Source organism: Anomalospiza imberbis, chromosome 5 (assembly GCF_031753505.1).
Source record: "Anomalospiza imberbis isolate Cuckoo-Finch-1a 21T00152 chromosome 5, ASM3175350v1, whole genome shotgun sequence".
Lineage (NCBI taxonomy): Eukaryota > Metazoa > Chordata > Aves > Passeriformes > Viduidae > Anomalospiza > Anomalospiza imberbis.
In genome coordinates, this window is record NC_089685.1 from 64697007 (window position 1) to 64716383 (window position 19377).

Below are 19377 nucleotides of genomic sequence, written 5' to 3' on the forward strand. Positions count from 1 at the left end.
TGGGTTTTAAATTTAAAAGTTTTTGAAATTCACAATTGCCAACAAAGTACCTGCTCTGCTCTGTCAGGCTAGCAAGACATCTTCTGGTGTTCCTTTGCCCCATGCCCCCGTGGTGGCTGTTAATGTGAGGAGAGGATTAAAGAGGGAGCCTTTTTGCAAGAAAAATTCTAGTCTGGTGTGAGACACATCAAGCAGCACAGAAGTGGTTTGAATACTGCAAAAGCTCCTACTGCAAGCGTGCATGGAGGGGATGTGTAACTAGCTTTTCATAGAGTCAGAATGGCTGGGGTTGAAAGGGATCTCGAAGATAGGTGTGTGGCAAGCACATAGGAGCCTTTTGTTTCAACAGAACTTATTCTGCGGCTTAATTAAACAAGCACAACATTATTTCACACTTGTTCTGTAACACCTAGCAATGGCCCTTAAGACCCAGTATAACTACACAGGCTGAGGCTGTACCAGAATGTCTTTGATGTCAGTCTGCAAAGATTGTTTCAGAAATGGTCTCCACAGTAGCAAGATTAAACACAGTGTATTGCTCCTTGTGCTGTAAATATTATGTAAAATACTAATGAAATAGTTCATACATATTTTTTAATGGTAATGGTAATGTATTAAGAAATATATATATGTGTATATATATATATATATATATATATATCAGTATATACTCCTGCCAATATATTCAAATGAATATTCTCATGAGGACAATAGATAAGATCCTAATATAGTTCCATCTGCCCAAGAAAGAAAACCAAAGAGAATGGAAAGTGTTGCTGAATGCATTACCCATGAAAGAAATAATAATAATAATTAAAAACCCTAATATATTCATCACAGAGGATTGAATCTCATAAAAATATGTGCAAAGCTTCTTCCTTTGAATAAGAACATCCACTGCATCAATGGAGCAGAGGTGCTGCAATGTGAGCACTAGTCCTATGGAAAGGGACCTGTATATTATTTTGGACACACATTGAGCATGAATTAGCAGTCTTGTTGCCAAAAGAAGGGATAATCTCCTACTGAGGTTCAAGACACAGACACGTGAGGTAGTTATTATACTGCACTGATAAGAGCACGACTGAAGTGCCGAGCCTAATTTTGGTCTCCGTGTTTTGAAGGTAATATATATCCATGTGAAAAACTCCACAGATAACAAGAATGATCAAGAGATCTAGACAACATAGTGTCTGCTTTGCCTTGTTAGACAGAATTACTGTCCTCAGCACATCTCTTCACTGTATCATCTGGTACTTTAGTCATCTTAAAAATTTATTGTAGAAACAGAATCCATTATCTTCAAGTAATTCAACTTTTACTATGTTTGATCAAGGATACTATTCTTCTTAATTGGTGTTGCAGTCACGAAACAGAACAAAAACATAAAATAGATTATCCCAATAAAGCAGTAAAATTATGGTTACATAGAGTGATTCAAACTGAATCAGTAGGGAAGTGGATGCACTTTTCCTTTCACCATGGGCTTTAGTCTGAATATTTACCTGATAGCTTGAAACTCTCTTCTAGAAACATTCTATACAAATTTCAAAGTTTGTAATTTAAGTCTAAAAAGTTTCTTACACACTTAATGTTGAAGTTAATAAAGAGGAGGAACACCTTACCAACAGAATTAAAATGTCATTACTTGGAATTGTCACATCAAAATTGAGTTTAACCTGGTTTATAATGACAGTATTAATATGAGTTAATTCACAGTTTTTGACTTGGAGACTATTCACTCAGACAACAGAAAGAAATGAATATCTTATTTACTGGAATTTTTGAAATAAACTGTGTGAGCCTTGACTGTGTTCATATTTAGTGTGTTCAGCTATTGTGGTCTCTATTTTCCTCATAAATGATTTTGTGATAAATAAAGAAAAGTCCCCACATTAGGTCCAGGAATTCACTGTCTATAACAGTGAATTCCACATTAAGATATTTTAGTAATTTGGTAGTGACCATGAGTTAGTCTTTATCCATAAAACATAAATTTTATTGAAATATTTATTCACAGAACAGGATGAAAAAATGGGGCAGTATTTTTCTGCCCATAATGTACCTCAGCCCTATCACAGATATATTATACCTTTTCAGGTATGATAGTTGACATAACCTCTTGTCCCTCTCTGCTAAAATATCTGACAATCATGTTTACCATAACAGCAATGATTTTCTACATTGCATTTATCCTGATAATAATATGTGAATAATATTCTTCTAAGAAGCAGGATATTTGTCCTACAGATACAACCTTCTCCCTGAAGAGGCTCCCTCCTTAGAGATAGGGGCTACCCTTAGAAGAAAGTATAGAACTAGAAGTCCTTCAATTTCACAAACCTGAAGACAGCCATCATATCCTTTTGAAGCTGGGGAAAAGAGAATCCCTGGGAACAGCCTGCAGGTGGGGGCTGACAGCTTTTACTTCCCTTCAATGCACACGACATGAGGCACTTGGGCTGGTTTTAGCTATTTTCTAGGGCAACCTAGCACTCCACTCCCAGGGGCCTCCATGGGCATGTTCCTTCCACAGGCAGAGAATGGCATGAGCAGCTTCCACAGAGAGCAGAGCCAGGCTGCCAGTCTCCACAGAAAGCTGTCCTGCAGTTCACCAAAAGCTAATGGTGCTCGAGAACTGTAGGTTGGCCCATTATGCTGTATAACCATAGGGCAATGGTAGAAAACACTGCCAGTCTGCCTTGGGAGAAATACAGAACAGGGTATAGAGGATCCAAATACAGAATCTAATATGTTTAATGATTTGGATAAAATTAACAAGAAAAGTTAAAAAAAAACAACAACAACAACAAAAAAAACCAAACTCAAAATTCCCAAGAAGCTGCTGTGCCCATTAGCTGAACTGATTTCATCCTACCTTTGCATCCTTCACAAGTAAGGGCATTATAGTGATACCCAGAGGCTTTGTCACCGCACACCACACAGAGCTCTTCTCCTTTCCCTCTTCCTGTGGAGTGACCCAGTCTAGGCTTTTTGGCTGCAGGGATATCCATTATCTCTGTCTCTCTTGTGAAAAAGGTCTCTGAGGGTAACCTCCTGAGTTCATACATCCCAGGGGAGTACCATTCCTCATGCTGCGGAGGGTAGAAGCCTAGGTTGGAGTAATAAGGTGGCGATGAGATCTGAGGCTGAACTTGGGGAAATGGCACATTGTTGTACTGCGCATAAGGTGACACATCGGGCTCTTGAACTGGAGAACTCATTGGTTCTGAAAGGACACCTGGAAAATAATAATGCAAAACCAGTTTCTGTTACTATCATGAAACTGTAGTTACCAGAGAAGTTTGCACTTCCAGACATCTACCTCAAAAACCAGGCACAAAACAAAGACTTCATTATCTAAACTCAGATTTGCTACACAAATACACTGCAAGAAGTTTTAAAAATAATTTATTCATTCTCAGACACTCCTTTATAATTGGTGGAAATGTCTGGCACTGGCAGTTACACTAAAAAAATCTTGAAAAATATTGTGCAGGTAACATATAATTGTTCAGTTTATAAGAAAGAGCAACCCCACACCAGAGAAGTTAACAATCCAAATTAGGCCTAAAAGCAGAATGGAAGAAATCCAAGAAAATGGCAAAAAACCCATGGTATTGGTGAAGGCTAAATCAAGACTCAAACATCATGTTAATTTGTATTAATTCTGAATGCATACATCATGACAGACAAAAACTGCACTAGGGAAAAATGACAAGGGTGAGGCTTAATTAGAAGACTGAAAACATGAAGTAAGTTCAAGAAGATAATAAGAAAGGTTCCTTCCTTGAAATAGGAAAGTGAGGTTACCAGGAAAGAACAAGAAAGATATTCCTAATGTAAGTGGTGAAATGCAACCTTCTCACCATCCAGCCTCAAGTGGCCAGCCAGCCTCTGCAGCCTGGTCCCCAGCCCCTACAAGCCTGTGCCATTCAGTGCAGCTGCGAAGCTCTCTTAGGAAGTAACCCTGTAAGCCAGTATTAGTCACCTCTGAGCCAGCAACAGACCTGGCAGCGGCACAGGGAGTGGCAACCTTTCCTGTCAGGATCAGCACGTATCTGGAGGCTACCATAACCTTGCTTATTAAATAGCATATTTAAAATTGCAGACAACTGAACCCTCATTGCATTTCTGTACTCCAAGCACAACAACATCCAGCAGTCCCTGGATGGTGCAGGTAAAATCAAGTCCACATCAAACAACTGAAAAGCTGAATTCAAAAGTTATTTGCAAACTATTTCTTATTTTCTGTTGGAGAGAGCCACATCTCGCTGTTTCATGAAAACTCTGACTCAATTCCTTCAATAGTTCCAAGAAGAGAGTCTGAGAAAAATAGCGCATATTTCCAGGAAGATGACCAGTCCAGTTTTATTTGAATCAACAGCAGTATTTACAAGGAAATCATGGATTAATGCTCATTGGTGACCATCACTTAATAGTACTTCAGAAGAACTCCAAAAACATTTTTGCTGACATAAAATTGATCCCAGACAAGTGTCCTTCTTTTGTGAGGAATCAAAAACAATGAAGAAACGCCAACAGTTAAGAAGAGGGAACATCTGTAATGCCAAAAATAATTAAAATCTATCCTGGGGGATCCTTCCCTCTCCTTTGTCTCACTTCAGTTAGTGCCAGAAATGAACCTTTTAATTACACTGGCTTTTTCACTTTCAAGGTCTCACACTCTCACTCTGCAGTTTTCTGTCCTTCCTATTTTACCATGCTGCAGAAGCCATGCAAGTGTTCTGAGCTTGTGTGGTCGCTCTATTATTGCCCGCAGCACATCGTTGCCAGTAACAAGTGTTGAGGTGCCAGTTCCAGAATAAGCAGCGAGATGTATGTCTGGAAAAATGTGACACAAAATCAAATGAGAATAATGGTGCCATTTTTTACCAGCAATTAGTTTAATTATGGTTGCATTTTGTTACTTTGGAAGAGGCCAGGCACCAAGTGCTAGAGTCGCAGTAGCAAAGTAGCAGAAGGCACTCCCCAAATCCAAGGTTATGCCATTTAAACAGAGTATGGACACACAGAGGGCATCTGGGGACTCTATGAAAGAGCCAAGAAGTGATGCTTCAGCTTGATGCATCAGATGCAAGCTGTCACTGATACCTGCCAGCAACAGCGGTGACAAAACAAGTGAAGGGTGAGCACAGCAAGGATTTCATATCCAGTATAAGTTTAATGAGTGTTATTTTAGCTGTATTTACCACCTATTGAGACTTGCTCATGAAGACTGGTCAAGGTACTCTAGGTACCAAAGCTGGGGTTAATTGTGGGATACACAATCATTCAGTCTCTCTTTGGAAAATAATAATTTCACTGTCAAAACCTAAGTTTTCATTTACTTGTTGGTAATTAGTTGAGTTTGCTAAAAGAAAGTGGGACAATCCCAAAATGAAAAGGAAGAAACTGTTGATTTTTAGCTTTCTGCCATACACAGGAAACTCCACAAAAGCTGTATACCAGCCTCTTGAACTGCTTGGGCCTCTGAAAGAGCAAGAAGAGAAGGCAGCATTCCTTCCACAGAAAAAAATATCAGCGCTTGTCAAAAAATTCAGAACTATTAAAGGACTGCAGCACATCCTGAGACAATACTGGGGGTTTATTTAAACAACTGTGGAGCCATTTGGGTTCCAAGTATGTTTAGAAAAATCTTCCCAAACATTAATTCTACTCTGCTTCCACTGGAAACAAACAAAACAAAACAAAACAAAAAAACGAACAAACCCCCCCCCAAAAAAAAAAAATTCTTAATTAAGTTAAATAAAGAAAAAAAAAGCCAAATAGGCCATATCACCTCCTTTTTCCTTTCATCACACACAGCGTTAAACAATTTAGCTGAACTGAGTACATGCTCAGAGCAATGGAAGGGAAAAGGAAAACCAGACAGGTTTGAGAGAGACTGAGAGAACATGGTCTTGTTTTACGTAAAATTCACTAAAACTAAAACTACGTAAGACTCACTGCTTAAATCTGGGAAGTGCTCAAAGATGAGTATGATTTTTGAAGATAATTAGCTTGCAACTATGTAGGTTTTCCCACTTGAGCTTGAAGTTCTGAGGGTTTTTTGTTTGGTTTTGTTTTGGTTTGTCTTAAGTAGTCCTGACCATGATGTACCTGTAGAGCTGTACATGAGAGTCTGGACCAAATAATTTCTTAACAAAAGAAAAGTAATTTATCTTACCAAGCGGAATGTACATAAGCTTTTCTCCAGGGATATATATTAATAGAGGTCTGGGATGGACTGGTCTCATGCAACTAAAGCATGAGCAGCCCAGTAAAATCTTTGCAGTTGCAGAAGTATAAGCAGTGAAAGTGAAATCAGAAGAGAGCTCATTGGACTACGCCGACATTTTGTTTGTGTGGTCTTAAATATTTTTAACCATTTATCTCTTTTTCCCTTTGGAAGGATACCTTTCCGATTTTTAAGGAAAGACTACTTAAGCACACACAAATGTTGAGTTACAGTTGCAAATTTTTTCTGTTTGCAAATCTTATATTTTGTAAATAAGTGCTTTTCAATTAAAACCTTTACAAAATATTGAAAGTTTACTAAAAACAAAGTGAAACCTTCACATGCATGTGATCATCGTTTTACAAATATTTTTTTCTACTTGTGACTGAAACTTATTGGAGAGTTTTACTTCTGTTACTTTAAATTTTACACAGAATACTTTACAAGAAACTTCAAAAAATATTTGACTTGTAGAAATATTCCTTGCAGGAATAAAGAACTTGTTTTCAGGTCGCAGAATGATACTGAGATTTTGTGCAAGCAAAATGTGATTTTATGCAGAATATTACAGAAATTACAATTATTCTAATATTCTATTACAATATTCTATTATTCAAATATTCTATTACAGAAATTACAATGAGATCACATTTTTATGTTAAAGTTATTGTTCCACTAATATGAAGTTCAACAAAGAGAACTAAAGTCTAAGCAGGTTTAAAATATGAACCCCAGGTTCTCCTTCATTATTCATGAAGGAACATAATAAATTAACAATATTCAGAATTAGGTAACTCGGAAACCATGGCATACATTATCAAAATCCTGGTTTAATTCCAAACAAATTATTTGCTTATCTTTTAAATTATTTGTGTATCTTTTGGTGTAAAAAGCCTACTAGCATCCTACAATTTCAAGGAAGAGTGCAAGAATAGATAACAAAAATATCCAAGGGAGAATATGGCAATATCCTACCTTAGGCTGTGTTAAGTCTGACCATTTCTTGAAGAAAAATACTCTCCTTAAGGTGCCACAGTCCTTGTTTCCATATTTTTCCTTTTTTTACCTCCTAAAATCTACATGTACATGAAACTTCTTAATTCTGCTTTGTCTGTGTCCTGTTCACTGTGAGAACTTTCTTTAAGATTAGAAAGGAGTGACACAGACCAGAGGTTATATAGTTTACTAATTAACTTCATTACGAGCAACTTGTTTGTAGATGCTGGAAACAATGTCTGTTCCCAGTGTGGATTTACCTGGATAAAATTTGGCTACCAGTTTGAGGGGATGCCTCCAAGTAGCCTAGCCATTGTATTTTTGTACCTATTGTGGTTTAGTTACAACCAAATATTTTATCAATAAATATTTGGTAAGGTCAGGTAGTTCTGTGCAATAGATTAACCACTCCAGTATCACAGGAGGCAGGTTTTTCAAGTGGAGAAATGCTGCATTCTCAAAAAAAGGCCAAAGTGCTCAGACCACACTGGCAAGACAGAATGGTTTGGGCTGGAAGGGACCTTAAAGATCATCTAGTTCCAAACTCTGAAATAGGAAGGGACACCTTCCTCATAAGCAGGTTGCTGAAAGCCACATCCAATCTGTCCTTCTCATTAAATTTTTTACTCACATTTCCACTTTTTGGTTTGGCTCTCTTAATAATTATTATGCATCTAATGTTTTCTGTTTTAATTTGTGCTGGTTTGTTTCTTTTTGATTTGGGGGTCAGTTAAAAGCCTAATTATCTTCTCTGCAGGGATGAAGCCAGATGTTGCATCAACTGCCAGGTGGTACCAAAGACAAGAAGTTATTTAACATCGCTTATGATCTTGAAGCTGTTTAATCAGTTTGGACACTTGACCCTACTAACTTTTTATTACTAATATTTATTTTTGAAAATACACCAAAAAAAAACCAAACAAAAAATCAACCAAACAAAAAAAACCCAAAACCCCCAACAAAACGATAACAACAACTAAAAAAACCCCAAGTAACCACAAACCAAACCAAACCAAACCAGAAAAAAAACAGGAAAATATGCAGATTTACCTAAAAGGAGCCAGTCTTTTAAGCTCCTCTTAGGCGCTGTGTCTACAACAATTTTCAATGGTATTTCTTGTTCTTTCATTAAGAAGTGTAGATATATTGTCTTTTTCTCCCCTTTGTTACATGTCATTTTTTCCCTTATTGTTCCTCATCCTTTTCCATACAGCTTTTAAGAGTGTTCATTCCCCCCAAAAACTTTTTCCCAGCTAGGGACATATACAGTGGGGCTGGCATTTCTTGTCTTGCTATATTTTAATGTCACATTACAAGAAAGCATTTTCAGGCCATTAAAAAATACTTGAAATACTTAAAATCCTTGAAATAGGTCTTCATTCCAACTAAGCAGTTGATTTTCTTTCCAGATTCTTAGAAATAATTAAATTTCTATATCTGAAGTTTCACACTTAGTATCTTGTATTCTAGCAACTTCTATATGAGGTTCTTTCACAGAAAATAGCTAGCTACTTGCCTATCATAGAAATGACAGTTTGAGTCACATACTGTGTATATGTCAGCTGCCACACAAATATATAATCTTTCTGAATCACCTGAGTAGAGAGTTAGAAAAAGAAAAGCAGGTTTGCAGGAAGACAGGGTGCAAGGGAAGGACCTTGACTTTAACTAGGTTAAAGATCCTTCCTCATCTGCATTTTGAGGCCCTTTTCCCAGGGACTCATAAATTCAGAAGTGAAAAACTACGGTTAAAACACACTAACTCCAAAGACATACAGAGATACTTTACCTTAGACATATACTCTTAAAATGGCAGCATACAATTTTCATCTACTGAAAGGTAGAGAACTTTTTTTTCTGAAACCTGCTGCATCTAGAAGTCCTGAGGCTAAGGATGTAGAATTACCCTGGAATTTTTATTGTGATGTGGCTCAAAGCATGGGCAACTCAGAACTGACAACATTTCTTTTTCAAAGACCTGAACCTGGAGCTAATGTTTGGAGAAGCAATTAGATTTGCTTCTGAAGGTCTAAGAACACTCTGCAGACTGAATAAAGCATGGTGAAAATAAAATGTGTATCCAAGGTTCTTTTAAAGAATGTGAGTGTGCATCTTTGAATAAAGGAGACTGGTTGTATAAAGGATAATGTCTGTAAGCCAACAATTTTTAACTTGTGAGCCGCAATGTATGAGAAGACCAAAAGGAAACATGCATTATAAGGACCATCTAAAAGAAAAGCTTTCTTTCTGTTTTCTGGTGTCCATAAGTCACTTCCTGACAAAATGGAATGTCAAAAATTGCAAATAATTTACAAAGATAAAGAATTGAGAGGCAAAGCCATTTCCTACAAGTGTTTTGCAGAGATGGAATCTTATTTTCACAATGAGTAACTTTCTCTGTGCACAGTTGCATATTATTTCTGATAGGCTTTTTACCCAGCTATAAAAGCAAAAAAGACACCATATTAGAGTGACACCCCACAAAACAAAAGTCAGCTTAAGTGAAACACAGCAGGAGTGCTAAGTTTTCTTCCTAATGGGACCCCTGATTCAACTCCTTAATACATTATTTCTTTCTGTTACAGAAATGTCAGTTTGAATTAAATCTCCATTGTGCTAAGCTCTGAACACCTTTAATGAGAGACACAATCCCTTTTCTGAAAGCTTCACAATTTGTAAGTAAGATTACCATTACTCCGTGGAGGGAAAGTATGTTATATTAACATTCTTCATTTTATTTTCAAGCAACTTTATCATTACTCCTTGTAATTAATGAAATAATGAATAAAAAGGCAGATACTGGGAGGAAATTTCTTGACAAAAATCCAAAGTAGCTCGGGTATGCCAGAGTTTTGAAAGATGACTGGAAATAAAATTTGGCACCCTAGATTTGAACATCATTCTCCTCTCTGTATATCGTGGCCTGACACTGGAATTAAGAGGTAGCGAAGGAGTTGTTTAGCTGTTAGCATAATTTTTTTAACAACTCCAAAACATTTCTCCAACCAAACTCCAAAACAAGGAGGGATAAAAACCAGTAACACACAGTAATGGAGTGGGTTCTGTTTACCATTAGTGATAATGCTGTGGTTTAATTGCATGGAGCCAGGACATTGCAAATGGTCTGACTTGTAGAGATGGTCCTGAGTTCTAGGAGCTCTGCAGCTGGAGTGGCTCTGGGTGCCAGAGTCCTTCCTTCCAGGCCCCAGGCACTACTCTTGTTTCAGATAGATGAAACTGGAATGTGTTCAGTTTTTCCAGCTTCTGGTCTTATTTGGACTGCAAACTTCTGAAGTGTTGCAGCATTTCGTGGGGGTTTGTATTGTGTGTGAGGCTCTCAATGCATCATAACATATGCAATGAAGGAACCACACTCTTGTCAAATGAAAGGCTAAAAAAATTTACAGTTCTCTTTTTTTTTTTTTCTTAGCAGTACATATATCAGAAAACAGTTTGCCCATGCTTATAAAATATTGACCAAGAATTTTTCACTCATTAACAAACTCATGCTTAGCCTTGAAAAATTCAGTGAAACCGAAGCAAGGAGAATCTTCCAGACTGCTTTATAAATTTTCTTGTCCTCTGAAGTTAATAGGAAAAGTATTTAATGGTCTTAATAAGACAGAGATTTTAATTTAGGTGAAATTACTTTCATACATTTGCATAATATGGCAATGCAAATACATTGTACTATAATTTCATTACAGATTAACTGGAAATATACCTGCTCAGCTTGATTTAAGTGACTCACATGAAGGTAACATCCAGCCTCCATACAAAGGTCTGGTTTAGTCAAATGATCTCCAGTACTAGAAGAGTGTCACAAAAACAACCTACAGTTTCTGCTCTGAGCAGTGATGAGAGCAATAACCTGCATGATTGCATTAACACCACAGATCTATTGTTTGTTATTCCTCTCATAAGTATTGAAGATTCAAGAAGGTTGGTACGTTTCAGTCTAATATCCTTGACTTGAAATTTCAGACCATTTCCTTCTAGGTTTCTGAGTATAGGACAGCTTTCTATTTCAACCTGATTTGGTGACTTACCAAACAAGTGAGGACCTTCAGCAAGAGGAAATCCATCAGCAGTGGCTAGCTGATGATGTCCTATTAAATTCATTTCAGATCCCATTTATTCTTCAGTTCAGGAGTAATATTGCTGATTAAACAGGAGGTTGAAAAGAGACCCTGAAATATATGAAGTAAAAAGAATATTTAAAACAAGACAACTAACTTTTGTGTACCTAGTGTAAAGAAGAATGCAGGAGGTTGTTTCAATATTTGCTGTAACAAAAATTGTCTTGAAATTAAAAAACCTAATTCAGCCTTTAAATAAAATGCTACATCCAGCCTGTTTGTTTTTTCCTTGCTGTGGCATAGTTTATTTGCCCTCTTTCTGTTCATTTTAAATTAATAGCAGTTCATGCCCAAGTATATTCAAATATTCAGACTGAAGCACTGGCCTGATCTCCTGAAGGCATGCTGCCCAGCCCCCCTACCATGCAATACCAATAGTTTGCATTATTTTTCACCACCCTTTCATCATTTAATTGCTTTCACTTACTGAAAAAGTGTAAGTTTATGGTTAGATCAGAAGAACACATATGGGAAACTTTAGTTTAACTTCTAGGGACCAGCTCTTTATCTTGTATCAAGTAATTACTCAACAAGAAAAATGGTGACAAACACAGAAAGCCAAGCCTTGCTCTGACAACCAGGCTCGCCCACCCGCTCTCTCTGCGGTCTCAGGCAGCCACTCAACTCTCCCTTGGGGAGGCTGGGAGAGGCGTGAAAGGGGCTCCTCTGCCCAGCTCACCTGGGTGGACTGGGCCAACTCCAGAGTGCATTTGAGGCAGGGCCAAAAGGAGAATATAGAGCTCCAGCAAGTAGATGTCTCAAGGGCTTACACAGGCACCAAAAGGATTCTGCATAAAGTTGTCACCAACCTGTTTTCCTTTGCTTTACAGTCTTAATTCTTTATTTGGTTTTATTACTGTGGGACTGTCCCTGGGACTACGTTTCCACTCACTGAAGGCATTTGAGAGCTGTAGCCCAGTCTGCTTCCCAGTGAGGGCCCAGTATGTTTCTCGAGGAGAAATGAAGTCATCTGATAAAAACGTGAATGCTGCAGGAGGCCCCAGTGCTGAGCAGGCTGGGAAGTAGCTTGTGAGAGTGACAAGCACACTCTGTAATTATATTCAGATTTGTCTGTAAGGATTCATTAAGTTCTTTCTTAACATAAACAGAGGCCCTCTAATTAGACAGATGCAGCTTAAATGTCTGCCCACAGATAATTTAAACAGTTTACTTAGAAATGTCAAAAGCTACTTGTATCACAGACCAGATAGGGCTCTTGTGGCAAATCACATATAAACACAGAGTCTCAAATCTAGCACAGAAACATAGTTTTGCAACAGCAGAAAAACTGCATGTGTCTTGGATGGGGTTTGGCAACCAGCTCAGCCACCCCACGTTAACTTGCAACGATTTTATTGCCTTGCTGCCTCCTTTTCCAGGGAAGTTATCTGCTGAAATCAAGATGTGTGGCTACTCACATGGCTCTAAGGTCTTAAAATTCCTGACAAACAGATTTCTTATGAAATACCCATGACAAACCCTTAGGATGGGACTCCCCTTACAGCCCATTAGAAGTGTTCTGTGATGGGGGAAGGCAGCGGCCCAGTCAGGACCATTTTAATGCCAGCACAAAAAACATCAAAATGAGGTATTTTCAGAGGGCTAATGAATATTTTTCTGGATTTTCTTGTTGAAGACCAGAGAAGAGAGACTATCAGCACCCTCTCCTCATGTCCCAGCCCTTTAATATCTTCCTTACAGCTCACAGGAGTGCAGCCCTTAGAGCTCCTTGCAGGATCAGCTCTCCTTACAGCCAGACATGAAGTCTGGTCCACCACTGCTACTACTACTTCTCATGTTTCCTCATTAGTCCCTGTTTGAGGGCCTGACACTGCAACACCTAACATCAGCACTGAGATAGTGAATTTCTGTATGTTCATACTGAGCCTAGAATTTATCTTCTTAGGGAATGTTGGAATTTATATCAAAATACTTTAAATACTATCCCAAGAAGACTTCTATTTAAAAGTATTTACTGCCAGTATATGGTCAGACTTTCAATACAAAGATTCTTAATTTGTAAGTTTTGTATTCTACATCCTGCTAGTTTGTGCTGCAAATAAAGAAAAAAGTGGGCAAGCTATGTTTCTAAAGGCTTATAAAGTGTCTGTGTTTTTGTAGCCTCTTTGCTATGTCTATAAAATTATTTCTTGTTTCTTTGAGGACATTCCATTTTTTAACATATCATTGTATAATGCCCATCTTTAACCTCAAGATGGACTTCTTAGAATCTATTATTCTTTGCATACACACACACAAAAAAAAAAGACCCAACCCTCGCATTATTAATAGTGCCTTGTTGATAGTAAGAATCTTGAGGACATATTTGTAATAATCTGGGCTATGGTAGGACATTACAGGTTTTGTAACTCTATGCCTCCTGCCACATATATTTTTGTCTGGATGGATTCAGTTCAAGCCAAATGTTCATGATGATTTTACAATTCCCACCATTTTAATACTTCATTTTCTTTAATATATTCAGCTGATGTTGACCATTTACTAGGTTTCACGGAAGAGATTACTCCTATCTTCTTGGGGTTTCTGCAAGGCACAAGATCACCATAAAAAAGGCCAGAAATCTATTTTCCAATTAATCTAGCTTTGGTGCTGTAAATTTCACTGACCACCAAACTCTTCATTAAATACTGGTTGATACTTGGCTTTGATTTTCTCCTAAATCCAGCCTGCTGTGAGCTATCTAGTCTAAATTAGATTTATCCATTTAATCAATTCCACATGTATTTAAAAGCAGCAGGTGCTGATTTCCAGCTCTAAGACCCACACTAGGTACACAGTACAGAGCATTGAAGCTACACTTACTCTATACATTGTTCAGTTCTGGGAAATAATGTAGGTCACTATAATGGATTGATACTCCATCCTGAGGTAACAACAAAAACAAGGAGCATCTGACATGTAAAAGCTGAAATAAAGGCAATAGAAGCACAGGAAATCAATATTGCTCTCCAAAATAAGAGCCCTTCAAGAGAAAAGAAAAGGCATGTGATAAATTAGAAAGCTTCTTTTTTCCAAATAATTTTTCGTTAACTTTTTAAATAAACCACTTTACTCCACCACCTTTGGAGATTATTTCACAGGCCAAAATATACAGCAAAGGAAAATAGAGATCAGTATGTATAAAGTAAAATATGTGCCCAACTGCATGAGATTGTCTTCAACTTCATGTTAGGAGCTTGGAATTGCATAAAATTCTATTACATGTAACCTTTAACATTCTTCAGAACAATCAATGTGTGTTTGCATGTTCTATGTTTAACTAAGAAAATTTACAGGTGTATTATTATATATGGGGCTTGTTTGTCCACTGTATGGGTGTATATAAATATTTATTCAGATTTCTTATGGGATACATGTTCATTGAGGTATACAAATATGTATGTATAGACAATTGAACTCTAGGTTTCATATTTATTGAGAGCTCTTATCTGTGCACTACCCTGACCTTGCTATGGTCAATAGTAAAGCTTTCCCTGGCTTCTCTGTCAGCAAAGCCAAGTCTTTCACTGAAATAATTAAAGTTAAATCAACTGACTTCACTGAAAATGAAAGCATCATGGCCCCACACTTTCAAGTAAATGTAAAAATACATTCGATCATCAGAAAAGCTCCATGACAGCTCTAATTGTGGTTTACTTTCAGAAGAATGGTTGAATCTATTTCAATTACTCAGCAAAGGAAGAGATATCAAAGCACATGCAAAATCTTACACAAATATTAGAGAAGTACATTTCCTTCCATCTGTCCTATAATATTTTCCTATTCTTCACACATCTGACTGCCTATTGCTCAGAGAGAAATGTCAGTAACATCATTAATCTATGGCCCAATTCAAACATTGTTAACATCAATGGGAAGATAGATTCCCATCTCATTCACAGGCTTTTGATATGGCCTCATAGCCTTTCCATAGAATATTTAATTCAGTGCCTCAGTTATTTGAGAAGCTATTTTATTTGCTTACCTGATTGTTTTAAAGTGTATCAAAGGGACCTGAAAGCATTAGAAAGATGCACGCTCTCTATTTCCAGCCTGCTGCTCTCAGGTCATTTTGGCAAGCACAGCACGACAGGCAACTATACAGCAGCTGATGCAAAATGCGAACAACCATACGAGCAAGTTTGGGACATGTATTACTGTGCTTATTTGAAATTTTCTGTTACATTTCTTAATATGGAGTTTAAAATCAGAGCAGGAAAGAGACACAGGACACAGGGAAAAAAAAACCAACAAAATAGAATATTCCTACTTCTTAATTCTGAAGCAAAGCAGGTATCTAAGTCCCAAGTAGAATTGAAAACTCTATGAGAAATATCACTGACATTTCTGTAAGCAGGTAAGTGACTTCAAAGAGTGGGGCCAGCTTCTGACTCTGCCTGGGATTACCTCCTAAACACCATTTGTGTGTTTCTTGCTTTCTCCAGCATCTTTTTCATGTCTCATCTGAAAAACCTGCAAGCCCTCCGCTTCTAACTTGTTTTTGGACTACCATTTAGACTACTGCAATTCCGATATAATTCCCAATCTCTAGGCTCTCTGTAACGCAAGCAATAGCAATAAAAATAACAAAAGCGAAATATGTTCGCCACAGTTATAGTTTTCTGAAGATAAATGACTGGCAGAAACACGCAGAGTAGAATTACATTTTCTTAAAACCTAGCAATGGATTCAAATAGTAATCATTTGAAATTTGAAACCCCCTTTTACTTTTCCTAGTTATGTGAAATATGGGCTAAAATCTTCAACTTTGGAAGATGCACTTGAAATCTGTACATAGAACCGTGAAAGAAAAAAAGTACGGAAAGAAAATTCCCTTTCTGGATTTTTCTCTGTTCTTCCATTAATCACATTGAAAATATTTTCTGTTTCTAAAAGGAGAAGAAAATCATTTCACAGCTAATGCACACAATTAACTAGATAGTGCTGTTGCAAGTCTCAATATCAAACTTACACCTTCTGTTCCAGTGACACACAGAAGCCAGCTTTCTAAAGACAAATTTCAACATGACCTTATTTTTCACCTTATCATTTTTCCCAAGGGCAATTCCTGCTGTTGAGACAGTTTTGTGGATGAAATGACTTCTTACATTATTATTCATTTTAATTTTTTTTTTTATCAAAAATCCATTAACATCCACTAAATAATTCAGGTGATAAAATTACTTTTATACTACACAACAGCAAGAAGCTATCAGTTTAAGGAATTATTACTTACTTTTCTTTTCTGGAAGGCTGCAGATGGCAGGATGTAAGACAGTTCTGCACTCAGTTCAGTATCCTAATGATTCTCACATAGGAACATTTTTGTTTTGTTTTTCTTTCATGTTTAGCAAAAGCCTGTAGTGATAACACAATGAATCAAAGCTGGGGTTTATTGGCTCAGTGCCCTAATGGACAAGGATTACTCATTAACAATTCTTTCTTTGCGAAACTCTCTAAACATGGGCTGTATTAAAATGTTGTGAATTCCAGCTTGACCATCGGCAGAGATTTGAGATGCTTGTTAATACTCTGATCCAGTGCAGAGGGGAAGTTAACTCAGACAGTGGGGTGATAGTACCTTGTTGCTAATTATAACACTTTCCTTGCACATGTACATTTTTATGACATCCTCAGCCCCCTTGTCTTCCCCATCCAAAGATCCCAGATGTTATTGCAAGACATAAACTTGATTTTTAAGTATTTCTGTTATTTTTTCACACTTTTTAGGGAGACTGAGCATTACACAGAGCACTGAAGCAAAATAGGCTATAAATTACACCATCACAGGGATGTGAGGACATTAAAGTTTAATTCCTGTATCTGCAACAATCTCTAAAAAATTGCATAATTTTGATTTGGGCTCATCCCATAAAGCTTTAGACAAGAAACTGAGGACCCTAATTTTAAATCTATCAGACTCATGCACTAGGTTTGCACAGGGTGAGAAATTGGTACCTGTGGATGGAAAACCACATCCTTGAGTGGGTTGCACTGTATCTGAAAATGCTGATGTGTTGTCATTGACAGAAAGGGGACCTTGAACTACCACATCCCAATTTACCCTGCAGAGGGAATCAAAGTGAAGACAAATGGATTGAGGCTGTTTTATTTCAACATCCCACCTACACAGGAAGCATAATAATTCTCTGGTTTGCATTGCTGAACATACCCAGTGGGCAGGAGTTGATCTGACAGTGGTACTGAGACAAATTTCAGTCAGAGGAGACTACTGACTGCATCACCCATGGTGAGTTCATGATTGCCACACAGTCTATGATGTCCATCCTTCCCTACATATTTACACTGTCTGAGCAATATTGAATACACAGAGACACAGGCTGTGCCTCCTACTTGAGCAAAGAGAGGCATTGGGCAGCAAACATGGTCTTTTCTCTGAGAAAAGTGAGAGCTGCTGGCCCTAAAATTACCAAGAATAAAATTCCTTCACTTTGCCTCATTTTAAGAGAAAGAAATAATACTTTAAAAAAAGTATATTAATCCTCAAGCTTTTACCAGGGCAACTCAAATCCTCTATAAATTCTTTATACTTCTCATGAAAATATTATTAATAATGAGTCTCTTTTATGTGTTCTGTCCCTTGCTAATTCACCTGGTAGCCACCCAAACACTCGTGGTCTGACAGACTTCTGAAGAGAGCACTGGGAGAATGATGCTGTGAGACACTAACTCCCAAGAGACTACTGTTTCCAGGGATTTATGCCTACAACTCGTTCCAGCAGGCACTGGACACATGATAAATACATTTAAGACTAAGGCTCTCTCAGTCCTTATTTCTGACTCTCTGAACACCATCTCACTTCTGCAAACAATGAGATTTCTCTTTGACAAATTCATATTTAGCAAAATCAACAAAGTACTTTCAAGTAAGAGAATTCTTCCAAAACAGCACTACCCACAGAAGACAGGTTATCTCTTCAACCAAGCATGTCAACAGCCCATCTGACGCTTTCCACTATATGTCCACTCCAGTGGTGACTAGAAAATGCATGCCAAAACCCCAGTTTCTTTGGTCATCCTGAGGCCAGTGATGGGTTTTATCCCACACCAGGAGAAAAAGCAGAAGTGGAGCCAAGAAGTCCAACAAATGCCATATTTTGTGCCACGGATGTTTTGGTCTCTTGGTAGGCTCCAAAGATCTGAAATTTCTTTCTCATCATTCAGCTTCCCCCAGCATTGGTCTGATATAGTTGGTGGCACAGAGCAACTGCTTTTTAGAAGTCCCTAGAGACTAACTTTCAATAAATGTTCTTTCCCAAAAAGCATTTTCCTCAATGTGGATGTTTGTCAGACAGCTAAGAGTTTAGCACAAAGGAGATGGAATTTAATGCCCCTATTCACCAACACATTTGTTGCATTAAAGCATTTTCCCTTATTTTCAATAATAAAGAGGCAAGTGCCAAAGTGGTGCTCTGTCCACTAATCAATAGATTCAAGCTCTTGTTGGAAAAAGCAAAGAAATAATCCATATGATCAAAACAGGGGATGCTGCCTGTAGCAATGACATGTGGCATTACTGGTTAAAGCCAGGTGTTCATATTTATTGTGGTTCATGTACAAATGAGAATTGAATAGAAAGGAACTGGAGCAAATCAAATATATCTTCCATGGTGTTACATACACAGCATCAGGGGAGAGAATAGAAGGAGGAAATATTCAAACACAGATACTTATAAATGGAATATCTTCTCTAAGGTAGCATTGCATTCTAAAATTTTTGAAATTTCAGAATATTACCTGACATCCTGGAACTTTTCCAGACAATACTAACATTACTTCCGTTAATTGACAAAGAGTATGTGTTCTACACTACATCTATGTCATTACCAGTCCAAATACATGTTCAGCAACAAAACCAGAGATATAGACAACATTCAGAGCTAGAAATCTGTCTGCCTAGAAAATACCACTTCATAAACTTCACACTCCATGAAAGGAGATGTTTGCCATAGCTCTTTTGCTCCTCCTCTTACTACTCTG

The 19377-nt window shown here is 37.5% G+C and overlaps 1 protein-coding gene across 6 annotated transcripts in view; it reads right to left on the reverse strand.

The window, feature by feature from the left end:
* Positions 1 to 18308, reverse strand: part of NR1H4 (nuclear receptor subfamily 1 group H member 4) — a 37914-nt gene extending 19606 nt beyond the window's left edge. Inside the window, exons 1-5 of one of the 6 annotated variants that reach the window (XM_068191621.1) lie at positions 18293 to 18308; positions 17335 to 17441; positions 16613 to 16734; positions 11287 to 11427; positions 2879 to 3241 (exon numbers count right to left, since the gene is read on the reverse strand). In XM_068191621.1, coding sequence (XP_068047722.1) covers positions 2879 to 3241; positions 11287 to 11371 — 448 coding nt within the window. In that variant the 5' untranslated portion in view covers positions 11372 to 11427; positions 16613 to 16734; positions 17335 to 17441; positions 18293 to 18308. Of the gene's footprint in view, positions 1 to 2878; positions 3242 to 7216; positions 7400 to 10307; positions 10482 to 11286; positions 11428 to 15361; positions 15381 to 16612; positions 16888 to 17334; positions 17442 to 18292 lie in introns of those variants that run through there. The other 5 variants (XM_068191620.1, XM_068191623.1, XM_068191622.1 and 2 more) reach the window with 5 other exon arrangements.
* Between the last annotated feature and the right edge of the window lie 1069 nt (positions 18309 to 19377).